Below are 18,163 nucleotides of genomic sequence, written 5' to 3' on the forward strand. Positions count from 1 at the left end.
CATGCACGAAATTTTCTGGGGACATGTATCATATCAAGACGCACAAAAAAGCCTCAAGAACCCATACCCTAAACTCAACAGGAAGTCGGCCATTTTTGGATGATTTACACACTTCGTACTTTAACGAACTCCTCCTAGGGATTTAGTCGGATCGATGTCAAATTTCTGCTGTGCCTTCTAAAGGCATTGACGATGAAAAGTTGTGCTATTTGCGAGTTTTCGTCAATGGGCGTGTCTGTGGCGTCGATGATTCGCCATGAAACAGGAAGTTGTTGTAACTTCAGTGTACATGCTCACATCTGGACCAAAGTGTACATGTAGGATGAGAGTCCCGCCCTGAACACATGTACATGCCGACATTCACCCACAGTCATAGCGCCACCTGCTGGCCACAGGAAGTGACCTTTAACGAAGCAGCCCCCGCCACACGTTTCACCTACATGCACAAATTTTCTGTGGTACGTGTATCTTGTCCAGACGCACAAAAAAGTCTCTTGGAGCCATAGCCTAAACCCAACAGGAAGTCGGCCATTTTGAATTTTACGTAAAATTTTGGATGATTTACACACTCCGTACTCCGTACTAACGAACTCCTCCTAGGGATTTAGTCCGACCGACTTCAAATTTGTGCTGTACCTTCTAAAGGCATTGAAGATGAAAAGTTGTGCTATCTGTAAGTTTTCGTCAATGGCCATATCCGTGGCGTGGCGACAAAGATCAACTCTTCGCCACGACACAGGAAGTTGTTGTAACTTCAGTGTACATTCTCACATCTGAACCAAACTTTACGTGCTTGATAACTCTCCCACCCCGCAAACATCTACATGCCAATACCGATTTATATTCATAGCGGCAAGTGCTATGTAGCTCCACATAGGGGACACAGGAATGACATATAACACCTTCATGCGGCGTCTGAACCACGTAGCAAATTCACAGCCGCACCGGCAGAGCTCGAGAATATGCAACTCGGCCGGCTCACACCCGGATGCGCAACAAGTGCGAGGGCCCACCCAATGCTGCTTGCAGCTTTAATTTTATTTGAAATGGCTCATTGACACCTAGTCTCGAATACCCAGACCTATGTCTGTCCACACTGGGCCAGCACTGGTCTGGCTGAACCCACTATCATTCTTGTATAAGGAAAAATGCTTGTATTTATAATGTTTGTATTTCTTTAAACCAATCACAATCCTCCTGGGCGGCGCCAAGACCAGGAGGAAGTAACGGTGCCCTTGGCCTTGTGTGGGAAGGGGAGGAAAATTCCCACTAAATTTGTCAGCTGGCAGGCTTACTTATATTCACAGGCAACTTCCTGTGAGCCAGGTTCCTTGGCACTATATTGTACTGACAACAAGCTGATGCCAGCCATGCCCTTTGATTAAAGTGACAAATGCTAAAAACAGTTGCTGTAAAAGAAATATCACAAACATTTATTCACATTCACATTTATTGCTTCAATGTGCTTTTCAAATAACAAAAGCTATTTGTAACAATTAGTTGCAAATAAGTACAAAAGAGAATTATATATAGCATGTATAGCATACGTCCCATTTCAGTATTTACCTGTTCAGCTGCCTGCATTTCCCCATAGCTGTCGAGAAAGTTGCCCTGGATGACAGAACCCACAATGGTCAAACCCTTTCCGGCCTTCAGCTGCGAGGCAAAGGTGAGCAGCCGGGGATATTTTACATGGAGGTCCTCATCCAGCTTCAACAGCACCAACAGCTGAGGTCTGCAGAGTCAAAGACAATATCATGTAATTAAAGTATTCCATTGTATTGGGAAAACATTTTTTTAAATATAAATATAATAATAATAATAAATGCTTATTGGATGCAGTTGTACTGAAAGCACATACATAGCTAATGCTGTTCATCTATCAAAACAAGATTATCCGAATGGAAAGCTGTTAAAAATTTAACTTTTCAAGTACCATTGTCAAGCAATTATTCTTCACGTCTGGATGTGTAGCTTGAAACGGGGACAAATCTGGTTGATGTGAAAGTTGTTAAGACATCTAGGTTACATACTGCTATATATGTATTATATATACTGTAGCACTTAGTATTTAAATTGCAGTATTTCAATGTGAATCAGGTCCTAACTAAATGTTGAAATAAAGTCATAGATATGCTGTTGAGACATTTATATGTGACCTAAACATCTAAAATAGTGTACTAAATTTTACATTTATTGATTCCTGAATCACCTAGTCAGTGCTTACTGGGCTGCCTTGTTTACATAAAAGACTAGCCAGAGAGTGGGTGGTAAAAAAGGAAGTGCAGCCCCAAATGGTAGTAGTTAAACTTCCTGGAACTGCCCAGCAAGCATGCTTCTGATTAAAAAGAAAACATGATTCCTCTCCTCAGGCCACACCTTCCCAAAACTGCTTTACATACATATTTGCCAGATGACACTTACTCATTGTGTGCCAATATGGATAACAGCTGGTAGTAAATCTCTCACATCTTGCCTATGTTGTGAGGTCATTTTGATAGAAAGCAGACAAGCTTCTAATGTATTAAATTTGTCGATCTGCTATGCAGTATTTCTGAAATGCCGGTGACAGGATTTACATTCCTTAGTCATGTTTAAAATTATATTAACTGCATATGAAATGTGGTACAATCAATATGAATTTGATTGTGATCAAACGGTGACTGTGTGGGATGTGTGATGCTGCTTCGTTTAAAGTATTTGCATTCTTCTCATATCAGAGCACAGGGGTGAAAAGAACTTTTATATTGCAACATGCAATGTGGCTCCTCAGGGATGCAATCCAAAGGAGTTTTTGGGGAGCCTCTCCTACAGCCGTAGCTGTACCTCCAGTTCTTGGTGTGCGGGGGTCCAGCCTCTAGTCTTAACAGGGCGTATCGTGCAGCGCTAAGGGACAGTCCTCTTATACCGTCCCCCCATTCCTTCTCTGCTCTGTTGTTGTTTGTGAGTGGAAGAGACAAAACACAAACAGAAAATAGACAGTTTAAGTGACCAGCTGTCCACCAGCATCCACTACAGATATGCAGAGGTCAGACAGAAACAGAGACACAACCAATCTCCCCTCATATCATCACAACAATGTACTTCAATTGGTCAGCAAAACAGAAGTGCAAATGATAATTAGATTCCAGACATACCCTTGGTACTCAATGTACTTGTAGATCATCCCAGCAATGCCCATGGCCACAATAGCATAGTACCAGGAGGAGATGAACATTAGAGCCAAACACATACTCATGCCAAGGAAGGACAGAGCCCTGTGGGTATGACACATGTCTAAAGTTGTTACAAGTGTGCATAATGCATTAGTCTTTCAGGAAGGCAACTGTAGCATTAATCTTACTGAGGTAGTCTTGGTGGCAATTTTAATTCCTGAGAGGTGATTTTAATTCCTGAGACAGCCAGGACTGAGGAAAATTAAACATGTCCTCCCACCCCTTGTAAGACCTATGGTGGAGATTCACCTGTACTCACCAGTGGTAATATTTAAACCTTGGCCTCCAGTTGGGTGTGCGTAAAAGAGTCTGAACTGCGCAGGCTAAGTTCACAAAGAGATAGCACATCAAGAAGAACCTGTTGAATGAAGACAAAGTGATATCATCAGTGGTGTAGTTGGCCTTAACCAAATTGGAGAAATTAAGAAATTCATGAACACATGTATGACAAAATGTGGGCACGTGTGTGAGTTTACATTGAAAGGATAGGAGCCACCATATCCAGTGAGGCAATAAGGATACCGAGCTCGGCTATGAGACCAGTCAGTAGTAGTGCCCATGTAGGCTCTCCATTGGTCTTGCCATGACCAAACACCTATAAAAAAAAAATTCAGAACCTTCACATGCAGCAATGCAAATCAGTTATTGTTAGGTTGTTCACCATATTCAAATAAGCAAACTTTTTCAGCACACCATACTGAATGTTGTCATATGTTTTGGTAATAATAACAAACAGAAACATGGGGTAACTGTTGTTTTTGACTGTATGGCCGTCAAGTCTTTAGGAGCCATTGTTGTAGTTGCAGCAAGTCACTGTAAAATTCCATTTTTGAGAGAATGTGAAGTAGTTGCACAGTCTGTCCCACCCTGAGAAAAGGAATGATGTTGTCCTTGGCAATAGCCTGTAGAAGTCGGGGCGCCCCAGTGAGGGACTGCAGGCCTGCCCCAACCGTAGAGAAGAAGGAGCCAATGACAATAACCCACGGAGACGGCCAGGATAGCGTTCCCACCACCAAGTTCTTTCTGACGGCGTCCCCAAATCTGCAAGTACATGCTGACTGAATATAACTTTTTTATTAAGTTATCTTGTTTTCAATTTACGAAAAGGGTTTTGATCATAGCTCTACTTTGCAGTAGGACAGAAATGAACTTACTTGTCCCTAAGGACTACTCCTTCAATACAAGACCCAAACAGGACCACAGAACTTAAATCTGAATACAAGAGGTCAAGGAGGTTACAGATGTATATCAAATCTGCTTTCATATCCTGTTCGAATGAGGAAGATTGGGAGTTTTATTATGTGCAGCCACCTAAATAAGGATACAAACAAGGGAAGTAGTAGTAATTGCTAAGATCGTTCCCACAGGGATGGACTTTTGGGCATCACGGAGATCACCAGATCTGTTGGAACCTGCCATGATACCTACAAGAAAAAATAGACAGCAGATTAAAACAAAAGATGTGTAAAAACTATGCCCTGGCTGCATTAGAGGGAGGCTTCCTTATTTTGTTGCTTCTACAGAGTTTCTCTGTGTGTGATTTACATCTGTAGAAAGGATGACATGCAGGTAGCTGGCCTGATATTGCATCAAAGATCATGTCTGCATTTTAGATTTAAGTTTAAACCAGTCCATCACTGAGTCTTAACCTTGAGATGTTGACATAATCATATGACTTTGCTAAATGATTTCAGATTTGAGGAAAAATTGTTTTCTTTTTACAGTTTCATACAGACTGAAGACTGAGGTTTCTGCCATAACAGACATTTTTCTGGTTTATGATGTTGTTATACCTGTGGCAGATGGGAAGAAGATCCCCACCAGTAGGGTGAATGATGTAGCGATGTCTGCAGACACATACATGCCAAAGTTCTCCATGGCACCATGGGCATCCACTGACTGTAGCCCTGTTTTCTCTAAGATCTCCCCTTTCTGCTGGTAGTTGCCCCACATGTTTTCTAACAACAGAGAACAGACATTCAAATGATTGGAAACAAAGTAACATTAATAGTAAGTGACATTCTATCAGGCCTGTGTGTTATTCATGAAGCTGGACATTTCAAAATATAGTTTGAATAATTTAGTGCTAAGTGCTAATAATATAGTTTGTATAATGTGCTGAAAAGTTTTCTACATTTGTTTGATATATTATTATATATACATATTTATTCTTTCTTTAAATGATGGCATTACATGCGAAATACATACACTTGGAACAATAAAACAATACCATGCAATTAATTCTATATTTAGCCAACCTCTAATTATCCCACTGCCGAGTCCGGGGATGCCTTGTATCTCTGTCACATTGTTCTGGATGAAGTAGTCATCACACTGAGCGCTGCTCATGTTCCCTGGGAGACAGAACCTCTCCCAGAGCTGACTGGGCACTGTGATGTTGCCCTTTATCACGGTCTTAGCACACACATCAAAGCGATCTCTCACCAAAGTCCTGTTCCCCAGCATGCAGATCCTACAACAATAATAACATGGACAACATTTAATTAAAATTGCTAAAATAATTTTCACATATCACATAGTAATGGCGATAGGATTGACTGTGACCTCAAAAGAAAATATTTTTTTCTAAACAATTTGACTTAAAAATCACACTGCAAGTCACTGGTGGCAGATGAGAGACATAATCATAACAAAGCAGAAAAAATTATAAAAGACAAACATATCATTTCCTCTTGTGAAATGAACACTGGACACAAAATTTGCACTCTTTCCCTTATTAAAAAACAAAACGGTCAGCATAATTCACAGTATATTCTGTTAAGACACCTGTTTAATCTAGCAAACTGTCGGTGCAGACTTACGAGAATTCTGGCGGATGAGTCATGGATTTGAATGCCCCAGCATAGATGGAAACAATTGAGATAATTACGCAGGCCAGGAAAAGAGAGGCCAGCTTGTTGACATATTTTACTCCTACAAAAACCACCACAGCCATTAGGCTGAGGCAGATAGAACCGTAGACTCGCATATTGTTCAGCATGGCACTGTCACTCTGTGGGTCTGTGGCATGAAAGATGGCCGCCTGGGGGACCAGGTATTTCTGATAAGAAAAAAATGACCACAGGACAGTTACTGCATATACAGTATCTACATATAATGGCTGATATATTTTATTAAAGAAGAGTGCTTAGGAATCATATCTTAGCAATGTGAGGTGCAATGTAACCACAGAATATTATAGCAAACTGACCAAGAATATTTCGATGGCCCCCAGTATGTACATGGCAGACGCAAAGGTGGTGCCCAAGTAGAAGCACAGCCCCACAGCTCCTCCAAACTCAGGGCCAAGGGAGCGTGAGATCATGAAGTATGCCCCCCCAGCTACAACAGTAAAACAAATTGTTACACAGAAATCCCACCATTTGTGCTACATCCAGTGGACACAATAGTACATTTCTGCCCCCAAGTGGAAGAATATGTAATGACAAAATATAACTTCTACATCCTCTCAACATATATTTTAAAAGCAGTTTACGTCCCAATAATGCTAATTCAGCTCTGAACTATTTTACAAAATATTGCAAAAGAAACAGACAACAAATAGGCTGCAAGAGTAATAACTGTACTGATGAAGGATATGTGCAGGATAAATGTATGCTGACAGAGTTTTTCAGTGAATACTGATACAGAGTGACAGGTTTAAAGTATTACCTGGAACAACACCATTAGTTGCAATGGCACTCATTGATATGGCAGTGAGCATTGTCTGCAGAGGAAAGGGGGGAAATGATTATTTTTTGATTATTTTGGATAAGGACACGTGTGGTTGTAATATCACTGTTGGAATATATATATATATATATATATATATATATATATATATATATATATATATATATATATAAGTTTATAAGACCACATTGAAGCAAACAACAAGTGACATTCAGTGCCAAAAATAATTGCTGCTGCTAGTGCACACAATGTGGATTCTATTGACTGGTTTAGCAATAAGAGCTGGCCCACATTGGTGGAGTCAACCCAGCATGACATTGCGAGTGTGTGTGTGTGTGTGTCTCTCTGTCTTTGTACAGTATGTGTTTGTGCGCATACTAACACATGAGCAGCACATGAGGACAATCAGAAGGGACTGCATGATGCCAGCCATCCCAACAATCCACGTCAGACGGAGGAAAAGAATGACACCAAAGATGTTTTGGAGACACGGCAAGTACACTCCCATCAGAGTGCCCATGTTGGGAGACTGATAGAGGGAAAGAGGGAGAGAAAGAGGGAAGCAAAGTGAGAGAGGGGAGAATATTGACCATGGCATTTCAGGAAACAAGTGTATTGATCATTAGTATTGATTGATGTACTTTTTAAAGGTCATTCAATTATGTTATCAGCTCTTTCCTTGTATCCAGGTCTCACACAGTCACAGCCTGACTGCAGAGCATGCCAAGGCATAAGCAATCAATCAGCACGTCTTAATATAAAACTAGAACTTGGATGGCAGGGCAAACCTCAAAAGACTGAGTGTATATGTGGACAAAACAGTGAGGCATAGTGTTCCTCTGCTGTATCCTGACCTTGGGCGTCTTCCGACGTGAGGCCTGAGCGCTCTCCTCCTCCTCATGCTCCTTGGCTCCCTGGGTGATGCTTGTGTAGCTGACCAAGCGGCTGAGCAAAGAAGAAACCTTCGGCCGGATGTCCAGCTCTTCCTGGTGGAAGCAAGAAAGCAAAGGTTAAATGAATGGTTTTAAGTATATTATTGGACAGAACTACTGGGCAGTAAGAATAACTGACCTCAAACAAAGCCAGGTTCCTGTCATAGAAGTCATTCTTCTTGCTTGCAGCATCAGCACTGTTGAGAAATGGGCTGTCTTCTTTATGATTCCCATGTCCTATGAGAGAGGGGAAAAAAGTTAAGGTTAACGATAAGTTAACCTCTTGGCTTACCAGCAGTTTGAGCTTTACAGCACAGGCAAACAAATCTAAAGTTTCCTCACAATAAATCAGGCAAACATTGTTCTTAAAGATATGTTGAAGGCACACTGGTAACACATACACGTAACTGCAACATCAAGTCAATGTGTGTCACTGATATGATAGAGAGACTATTTCTATGTTTGTTACATCACCCCATCTTAAGAATATGCTTATTTCCAGTAACAGCCAGACTTTTATGGACATTTTGAAGTATCCAGTGGTGTCAAGTGTCAATTCAGTCTTCTCTAACGTAACAATTTAGGCAGTTCTCACTTAAATCTCTCAAAGATACTATCAAAAGTACAATCATTTCTAGAATAAAACATGTATAATTTACAGTTCAATACTGTGTCATTTTTGTTTACATTAAAGGTGAGTTACTTTAATAACTTCAAACAACGGTGGACATACAATAATTTGTCTTTTCACATGTGGTACTTATAAAGTCACAGATGGCATTAAGTTATGTAAATTTTATATGCAAGGTGTCAGTAGGGATTAACACTTATTGCGGTGATATTGTGGTATTGAAGTGTTATTTATCAATGTCACCAATTTGCTAAATAAAATAAGATCACTTGTTGGACACAAACTATTTGTAACTATAACTAGATTTGGAAGAAGAAAACATTTCATTTGGTCAAATTAAAAATATCTAAGTTTTCAAACATTGATGAAAAGAAATAACAGCCCAGCACAACTGCCTGTACAGTAACAAAACAAAGTAGAAAAATAAAATTTTCTATACCTGTTTTTCCATGGCAATCCTTTTTAATCAGCTTTTATTTGTCACTATTTATTATAATTTAGACATCTTAATAATCCCCATGTAGCAGTAAACACAGTTTAGAAACATAGTTCATGCAGTGAAGCTGCAGTGAAAGGCCAAATGCATCACAGTCCGACAAAGTCCAGGTAAACAGGCAAATCATTTGATTTTACTCTCATTAACTTCTGCTTTTGAAGAAAAGAATCAAGCCGACATGAACACAGTGCCTGGGGCAATTATTGCACGCAAAGTAGCACTGCAAATTGTATCACACACACATTCACACTCACAGGCATGCACACGACTAATTACCTAGACCATTACCTAACCTTGGTTTATTAGATCATGTAAACCTTAACAGAGGCATCTCAGAACCCAAATTAATCCTGCAACAAAAAGTCTGCTAATTTACCAAGAGGGCATGAAATAGAAAGATATTCTCAACTGTGTTGAAAATATACCAGCTTTGTTGCAAAGTGAGTTAGCTGAGCCTTAATGCTGTTCACTCACCTGTGTTCTGTGTCCCAATGCTGCTAGTATCATTGTAGGTAAGCATAGTTATGTGCAGTGTGCAGACTGCAACAGAGTACTCTGTGCTCTAGCTTGGCGAATTGTCGATTACTATCCAGGACACCCGGTCACCCAGGGTGAATACTCATTCAGGGGCCTGATCTAACACATGGTGCACAGTGAGGGGGGTGAGAGGTGGGTAGTGGAGGATTCAGTGGGGATTGACTTGCAAATACACAAACACACACACACATGCACATCACATGTCTGCTCACAGGGATACAGGGCCTTGGGGTGGGTTGAAAATATCTCAAAGATGTGCAGTATTACAGTATCTGTATCCCTACATTGTACTGATGTTCAAGGATTGTTTTAAATGCCTAAAGGATGCAAAAACCTGAAAAGATTAGGTGATTGTTAGAAGCATGGAGACCGAATTCTTATTGGTCTGTCTTTCCAAACCCTGACAACCACACAGCTGGAAGCGAGGTGATGCCTGGGAAGAGACACGAGTAAAAACAATGCCAACACTGTCCTCTAGTGTCATCTTGCCGTCAGTGGCACAGGATAAAAACTGAAGATCTTTGTTAGACGCAGCAGTGAAGGGAGACTACCGCTGCTTGAGCAATGCAGATGGATGATGAACAATTAGCCATAAAGTGAAATATGTTCAGATGTTTCCTGGCAGGAACTGTTACTCAATCAGTGCTGCTCAAAACAATTCGTTTCACATCACTATGCTAATGTTAAAACTTAAAATAGTTCAGCTTCTGACTCATTGCTTTTGTTGGACCAGCAAAATAAAAGTCTGACGAGACAGCGGGGGTCCCTCACAATGAATGTCTAATTAAAAAGATTAAAGATTAACTGGCTCATTATGAAGGCACACAGGAGTCCAATGCTAAATGCAACAGAAGTCCAAAACAAATGTTTTTGATGTGCCCATGTGTCGGGAGTATAATGTGCTGTGACAACTACATCAATTCCCAGAGAAGATGTTACATTGTCAAGTCTTTTCAAAGTGTAAAGTACAAAACTTCTAAACAAAAACAAACTTCCCAGGGCAAAGAAAGACAAAATCAACCTGGTGTATGATTTGTTATTCGTCCAACAAACAAGTTACAGAAAGGAACACTTGCAAAACTTCTTCAAGACTTTTCACCAAACTGGTCATTCGTTTACTTTGTACTTGGGTGGAATATTTGGGGTATTCAAACGTTTTTACAATGATCTTTCAAATAAACATTTTCAAAACTTCCAATGTTCAAGAGTGAAATAAACTTCACAGTAATGTGTCTGCACTATTTAAAGCCGATTAGACATGGAAAACAATATCGCTGTCCATTAGCTTCTTAGGGTTTAAAAAAGCCTCTTTGCTAAACTTCCTCTTTAATAAACATTTAAGACTTAATTCTGAGAGGCAGAGAAGTCGAACAGCTTAGCCCACTCTGCTTTGTGTAGTTAGTTGCCAAGAATGTTCAACTGATTATGTGTTTGGAGGGGTTGTGTGTGTATTTATTTAAGAGTGTGTGTGCAAATGCCTTCAAAGCATAACTACAACTGTTATTTGGCAGCAGCTCAAATGGTTAAAGGGTAAACTTTTTCTCTATTGTCCACTGTATTCTTCTCATTATATGTTTATGGGCCTGTGAAATGATTCTCCCCACTGTCACAGTCACTCTCACCTTTTACAATTACCTGCACTCTACCAGCTTTGCTTTTGCCAACCAACTAGGTAAGGCAAAACAGTAAATGAGGAATCAATCCTAAGACTAAGATCAATATGACATGACTTATTTGGAGTATTGGGGTAATATCTTTCACTGTTAAATGGTATTTGATTTTTTTCTGGGAGCTTTTCCTCATTCGAATCAAGGGTTTAATGACGGAGGGTGTTGTGTGCTGTACAGACTGTAAAGCCACTTGAGGCAAATTGTGATTTATGATATTGGGCTATATAAATAAAATTGTCTTGACTTAACAATTTGAATGAATGCAGATATGTTCATGAAAATTTTTAAAATAAAGTGCTAGTTTAATAATTAACTCCCCAAGGGGACACACAATTCTTTACTGTGGCGATCCTAAAATAATTTCCGTGCACTGATGACAGCTTCCTTTACTTTCGAGATAGCGATGTAAAGTCCAATCACAACAGTAACATCACTACACTTTTGTAGTTCAAATCCAAATATGGACAATGTCAGATCTAAATCACTCAAGTATTTAGTTAATTACATAGAGTATATTGACAGATATACATATAGTTACATTTGATAAGCCCACACAGTGTATTTTCAAGTTTAAAAAATTGCTACTAGATTTATATAACATTGTTTGGTTTCATTGTACTATTTTCTCCTCCCTAGCCTGTGGCAAAAACATTGTAATTATGTTGTAGCAATAGGCCAATGCTAGCTGTAATGGCTGTGTTTCATGCAGAGCTGCAGCTGAACAGAGTAGAGGAATGTGAACCTGCTGAGCTGTGCAGCAAAACATATTAGCTTTGATGTGTGCTAATGATGAGAAAAGGACGCCAGCTCAGCCTGATTACCTTAGGGGGTAAAGGTGGGCTGGAAGAGGTGCATTGTACAACAGCCTTTCAAAAAGACAAAAATTACTTAAATGCATACAGATCATAGGCTATATAGACTGCGGTGCAGTCACTGCAACTCACTACCCTGGAGGTACACAACAAGATGATAATTGTTTCTCCCTTAGTAGCTCCAGTTCTTGACAAACAACTACAAGGTACCATTTGTATACACAGTAATGTCCAAAGATGAGGTTGGAAAAGTTAGAGGATGTACTCTACCTGCACTGATGTATTGCAACCTTTTTCTTTGATGAATGAAGGCAAAGTGAACTACAAGATCCCCTACAACAGTGGTCTACTCAAGTAGTAAGAAAGTACTGTTTACACAGGTGTTATCCTTGTTCAGAAACCACGTTATCAAGTATGAGTTCTATTATAGTACTTTCAGTTATCAGTCCAGATTTTTGGATCAAATGGTTCCACTGTAGCTAATGAAAACAATATTGTTACTGTATGAAAATGTCCTGAAAGGACTGTTGTAAAGTTCATATCTGATTGTACTCCTACTGTCTAATGTCTAAAAATAAAACTAATATTAAACAATTTAGGTACAGTGCTAGAAGTCGCTTCTCCTACAGTATTGAGTTTCCCTGAACAGTAGTTCTAACAAACCTTTGTTTGGCTGAATAATTTGTAAACACTCACAAACATTTCTAAGGTATCACAATCAAAAAGTGCTAGAGCAGTGATCATTTCCAACATGTTTCACATTCATCGCATGCAAGAAAACCAGAGTAAAAATAATTTACAGATGGACACTAAACTATTTAAGATTTCATGGGTAGGACTGTATTTGTTTTGTACTGATTTATTTAGTGTCAAAACTGAGGCAGTGAAGAAGAAGTGTGTGGATGCATTTGATTGTTAGGAGATGCTCAGGCAGGGCTGGGGGTATACATTGGAAAGAAATAAGCTGAGCTGCTCTGTTGAGCAGATAGAACAGATGGCAAAACAGTTGCTAGAGTATGGAAGATTTTATTGGACTTTAATATTTGTAACCCACAGAAAACAATCCACAAATGTGTACTATAGTATTCAATAGTAAACTATATACACTTGTACAGAAAAATTTAGACTGAGTAGAGTCCAGTGGTCCAGCAGAAGCAGAAGTTGTTGTCTCCTACAGATGACCCTGGGTACTGCAATGGGTATTTTTACAACTCATGAGAAGCAATGTCGCTGTGCTGTTGTAGCTAATAAACTGCTCTCACATTTAAAGATCCGTGTTTACATATCTCTGTGGTATAGACTGGAAAAAATTCCACAAATGTGTAAAAAGGAAGTCACAAATGTAACGTGACCTGCAAAATGAAAGGAAATGATCTGTAAAAATGCAAAAACTGTTGTGTGTAAAAATAGATCCACAAATGTGTAAATAACACTTTGTATGTGAAATTAAAATATGTGTGAGTAAATTGTACATATTTGCAAATTGCACTGTATTTTTGTTGATATGATTTTACACAACACAAATGTAAAAATACATGTTTTGTGTAGTGAGATATTTGTATATATTTGTTTTACAGATCTCTGCAGTATACATTGGACAAAATTCCACAAATGTGTAAAAAGGAAGTTACAAATGTAACATGACCCACAAATTGACAGAAAGCAATCTGCAAATGTGCAAAAACTGTTTTGTGTCATAAAGGATATGATTTTACACATCACAAATGTAAAAATACATATTTGTAGATAGTGAAATATTTGCGCATCATAGTACACATTTGTGGATTATTTTCTGTGGATTACAAATATTAAAGTCCAATAAAATCTTCCATACTAGAGGATCTTTCTAGAGTACAATGACTTGAACTTGTACATATATGTGAGTGTGTGCGTGTGTGGCTGTCTGAAATTGTTCTAACTCTGTCATCAGCTCTACATCTCTGCTCTACCACAGTGAGTTTATCTCTTAAGGGGTATCTGAGTGAGATGCCAGACAGCATGACAGGAATGGTTAGTCTGAGGCCAATACAAACAAAATACATATTTGCACTATGTAGTTATATTATATTACCTGGACACGCCAGCATGTGTTTTTAGTCTTTCCAATAACAATAAAAACAGCATAGCTCGTGCTAATCAAAATGCTTAAAACTGATCAAATGACTATGGTATTGGTTTGCAGCTAAAGAGCTCTAGTAAGTGCAAAAGAGCAGGGTGACTAGCTGTTGGACACAGTGGAGCATTTAATCTAGCAGCAAAAGAGCCAGATATGTTTCTCATTAGTTGGTAGCGACTAAATATTGGTCCAAATGAATTTTAATTCTGCTAACTTGTCTGTTGAATGTCTTGTTTATATATATATATTTTTTAATTTATAAAAATGAAATAACTGAACTGAGAATGTAACTATTAAGAATCAACTTTTAGTTGTCAATTACAAACTCAGTCATTCACACATTTGCATGCAGACTATGGATATGAATATGTATTTATGAATGAAGATATGTTTGTGAGAGGAAAGAGGTGACCATCACTGGATAAATTCCATTGTTGCATTTACAGGAAAAACAATTTTTTTATTTCATTGATCATCATTTATTATCACTCACTTTATTTATTTCATGGGGATGTTGCCTTAGCACACACATTCTTACACACCTGGAATCTCTATGTGCCTTGCCAAAGGGCATTTAGGCCACATTTAAAGTAAATAGTGTATACTGCTCACTTTTTCTCCTATATTTCCTTACTATGGTATCAGGGTTGTGATGTAGCAAAAAACAGATCATGCATAAAAAAACAAAACTCATAGAAGTGCAGGTACACAGACATAAGAGAAAACATTAAGGGTGCTGCTTCCCACATATTTCCACAAATATCTCTTTCTTTCAATATTTACTTTCTAAAGCAGAAATTGGAAGCACTCATCACAAACTTTACACAGATACCTTTTGGTTTGGCTGTTTGTAGCCTACTAGTATGCCATGTCGACTCAGGACAAGCTGTGTTCAAAACAAAAATGCTCTCATTTTTGCAATTCAATCAGCAGCAAGAGACTAAGCAGAGCAAGACTCAGCAACAAACGTACGCCCTTGAAATGTGAAGGCTATTTCAGGGTAGTTCCTTTTGCTTAGGAGTACATAACTGCTACAATGACCACAGTGTTGGTCCAGCCCTGTGCTGAAACAGACTCTGCACTGTGTCACTTCTTCCATGCTACAGACGTCACACTGTAGCTGAGACATACAGCATGTGCCATACCCAAGCCCACCACTCCCATGATGAAACCACTTTTAGCTGCATGTCAAAATGTCAGAGAAATATTGAATATGTATGCTAAATAAGTATGAGGTTCATGTAACAAACTTCTTTCTGCAAGTAACTCTTACTCTTAAACAAAACACATTTCTTTTTGAATTTATGCTTATAAATAAGTCTGGTATAATGCTGAAATTTACAATTATTCAAACTTTTAAAACACAGCAGAGGTGCTATGAAAATGCAGTCAACAACAGTGACTTTAGTAGCTGTTACAGTTTAGTTCCCACATGTGCTTGAAACTTAATGTTAACATACTGTGTGCCCTTTGCTCATTCATCACAGTCCCACTTCCTGTTTTTTGTCCTCCTTCTAACCCTGTCCAGCATATAGTCATCCTCCAGCTGTCCACCTAGTTTAATGGTTGTTGTTCTTGTGCTTCAGGAAGCTCTCTTCGGGTAAGTCTGAGAGAATTATGACAGCAGGAAGCCAAGGGATGTATGTTGCATGTGCAAAAAGGGTTATTTCAGGACATCTGCTTTTCACCTCTCACTTTTGTAGTGGAATAGCAGAAAGTTCTCCTTAGACAACCTTCAAGCCACTACTTTATAACACATATAAAGTTCTGTTTTGAACACTATCTTAAGTGTATTATCTTGCATTACTCTTGTTTGAGAATGCCATTTGGCTTTAAAGGGAGACTTCCATACATTCCAGAAATATACATGCAGACAGCTAGGTCACCATACGCCAAGATTTCTTCTTGTTATGCTTAAAATATCAGTCCACTTGAGCTCTGTGACGCATTGAAACAAAGATCATCTCATCTGCATTGCTAGTTTCCTTGGAAATGTATAGATATGCACTCACACATTGTATGTACATGCTTAGACGTGCAGGCTGTTCACTCTCTGGATGCTCATTAACACAGAAACACCTAGATGAGTTTTCAGCCTTGAACTCTGATTCTTTATGGTGTTATTCAGTTGTAAGAAGCTCACAGTCAGCATGACATTTACTGCTCGACAGGAATGTGATATAAATGGATAGCCAGTCAGTGTGTGGGTTTGTGCCCAGCCCTTGGTAAAGTGCGGGTGCTTCATTTGAAGGCCACACCTATGTGCGTCTTTTATTAAAAACTGTGTTCCCCCAGTTGGTTCACTCCCTCAGTCCACACAAATCAGCGCTGCTCTCGTATAATCCTCCCCAGCAACTACAGCCAATGTCTGTCAAACTAAATCCTTTCCTGGCACAAAGAAAGCTCCATCTTTTGTGCAAGGAAGCACTTGAGGTCCTTTTCTTGTTGTGGCAGTACCGGCCCCCCTCACACAATCCCACCCCGTTGTGTCTTTCCCCACGGTTCTCACCCCTTTCATAGTTTTCCCTTTGTTACTCATCTGTCACTGCATTTAAAAAAAAGGCTTGTTCAGCCAGGAAAAAAAATACTCAAAAATGATTAAAGTGTTTCTACAACTATACCTGAAGTAAGCTGTCAACACAGACCTGCCTGCTATAAGAAAATAGATTTATGGCCCTGGAGAATTGCCATGGTAACCATACAACCAGCTGTTCAGAAAGCTCTCAAGACAAAGCAAAGCTTCCCCATGCTGTGCTGGGTCTAACTCATGAAGTATCACTTTTAGGACACATTTGTCAACTTTAAAACTCTGAAATTAGTAAAGTTGTTTCCAAGCTGAGAGACAACTGAAAGCTGAAAGACTTACCATCAGAGCTGACAGTGTCTTGATCAGGGAAGTCCTGTCCAGTGTCCCTGTAATCCACCCAATTAATCCCCTCTAGACTGTCGTAGCTGGACTGAGCTTGATCCTTCACTGGTACCACTGTGAAGTGAGGCATGTTTTCATCACTATCCTCTGTGTCTCCAGCTCAGACTGAACATAGCAGGCTAGCTGTTAGCCAGCCTCAGCTCACCTCCCACTAATGGCAACTACATTCCACTACACTGCGCTCACTTCCTCTGAAGGGTATTATCATACTCCCCGCCCACAGGCCAGCCCCTCATGGGCTTTTTGTGAAAACAGAAAGGGTATGGAGGCCTCAGGGATGCATTTGGAAAGACAATCACACCCCCATACGGAGAAAGGGCACAGTTCTGATTGAGGAGTTAGCGTTGTCATCCCTGAGTCATGTTGAGTGAGAGGGTGAGAGAGTGTAGGATGACTTCTTTCTGCTGTCTTTGTCATAAGCTAACAGAGTGAACCTTGTCTGTTCAAGGTTCAGGCAGACAGTCCTCTGTGTATGCAGGCCTTTCCCAAAACACACAGACAGCGACGTGGCAGTCTGGAAAATAATCAAACTACACTGTTGATGGGGAAGCACAGAGTGGAAAGAGAGAGGGATGGGAAGACAGAAACAAAAAGACAGTTTGTCAGAAGGGGAGGAAACAGAAACTGACTTCAGCCCTCATTCCAACTGGTCAAACAGCTGAAGAGGTGGATGTCATTTCAAACTTTGACGCCATGGTGACTCAAAATTTGAAATGTAGCTTTTTCACCAACATTTGATAAATCATTCATTGTATGAAACAGTCTGCAGTTGTTGCAGCCATGAAGAAATGCTCAGCAGTGAACTGCAGTAACATCACTAACAGAGGGTAAAGTTTACCCTCCTCTTTCCAAGAATAGTCACTACTCTACAACCATAAAAGCAGCAGATCAAAGACTCTCTAGTAAGGCTGTTATTAGAGGTCCCGTTTAAGGCAGTTTTAGATCTTGCTACTGCTCTGTTTGGATTGCAGAGGCTTTGTAATCTGTTGGTGTGTCTGAGGTGATGCAAGGACTGCCACATGTATGTTTATACAGGGAAAAAGGAGCTTCTCCATACTAGAGTCTGCACACTAATTTAATACATAGAAGAGAAAGTTAATCACTTAGGCGTAGACATTCTAGTAATTAGGCC

The 18,163-nt window shown here is 39.6% G+C and overlaps 2 protein-coding genes across 2 annotated transcripts in view; one reads left to right on the plus strand and one right to left on the minus strand.

Moving 5' to 3' along the window:
* The window catches only part of dpep2 (dipeptidase 2), a 22,634-nt gene extending 15,224 nt beyond the window's left edge, over positions 1-7,410 (plus strand). The window contains exon 12 of the mRNA XM_046031847.1: positions 7,268-7,410. Within this exon, the coding sequence (XP_045887803.1) occupies positions 7,268-7,296 (29 nt within the window). The 3' untranslated portion in view covers positions 7,297-7,410. The remainder of the gene's footprint in view (positions 1-7,267) is intronic.
* Positions 1-17,176, minus strand: part of slc12a4 (solute carrier family 12 member 4) — a 23,606-nt gene extending 6,430 nt beyond the window's left edge. The window contains exons 1-17 of the mRNA XM_046031842.1: positions 16,969-17,176; positions 7,980-8,077; positions 7,763-7,894; positions 7,291-7,437; positions 6,888-6,942; positions 6,427-6,557; positions 6,038-6,276; positions 5,474-5,688; positions 5,009-5,173; positions 4,541-4,639; positions 4,370-4,427; positions 4,082-4,256; positions 3,692-3,810; positions 3,475-3,573; positions 3,138-3,257; positions 2,827-2,931; positions 1,567-1,735 (exon numbers count right to left, since the gene is read on the minus strand). Of these exons, the coding sequence (XP_045887798.1) occupies positions 1,567-1,735; positions 2,827-2,931; positions 3,138-3,257; positions 3,475-3,573; positions 3,692-3,810; positions 4,082-4,256; positions 4,370-4,427; positions 4,541-4,639; positions 5,009-5,173; positions 5,474-5,688; positions 6,038-6,276; positions 6,427-6,557; positions 6,888-6,942; positions 7,291-7,437; positions 7,763-7,894; positions 7,980-8,077; positions 16,969-17,101 (2,259 nt within the window). The 5' untranslated portion in view covers positions 17,102-17,176. The remainder of the gene's footprint in view (positions 1-1,566; positions 1,736-2,826; positions 2,932-3,137; positions 3,258-3,474; positions 3,574-3,691; positions 3,811-4,081; positions 4,257-4,369; positions 4,428-4,540; positions 4,640-5,008; positions 5,174-5,473; positions 5,689-6,037; positions 6,277-6,426; positions 6,558-6,887; positions 6,943-7,290; positions 7,438-7,762; positions 7,895-7,979; positions 8,078-16,968) is intronic.
* Positions 17,177-18,163: the final 987 nt, after the last annotated feature.

This window comes from Micropterus dolomieu, linkage group LG20, assembly GCF_021292245.1.
Source record: "Micropterus dolomieu isolate WLL.071019.BEF.003 ecotype Adirondacks linkage group LG20, ASM2129224v1, whole genome shotgun sequence".
NCBI classification, from domain to species: domain Eukaryota; kingdom Metazoa; phylum Chordata; class Actinopteri; order Centrarchiformes; family Centrarchidae; genus Micropterus; species Micropterus dolomieu.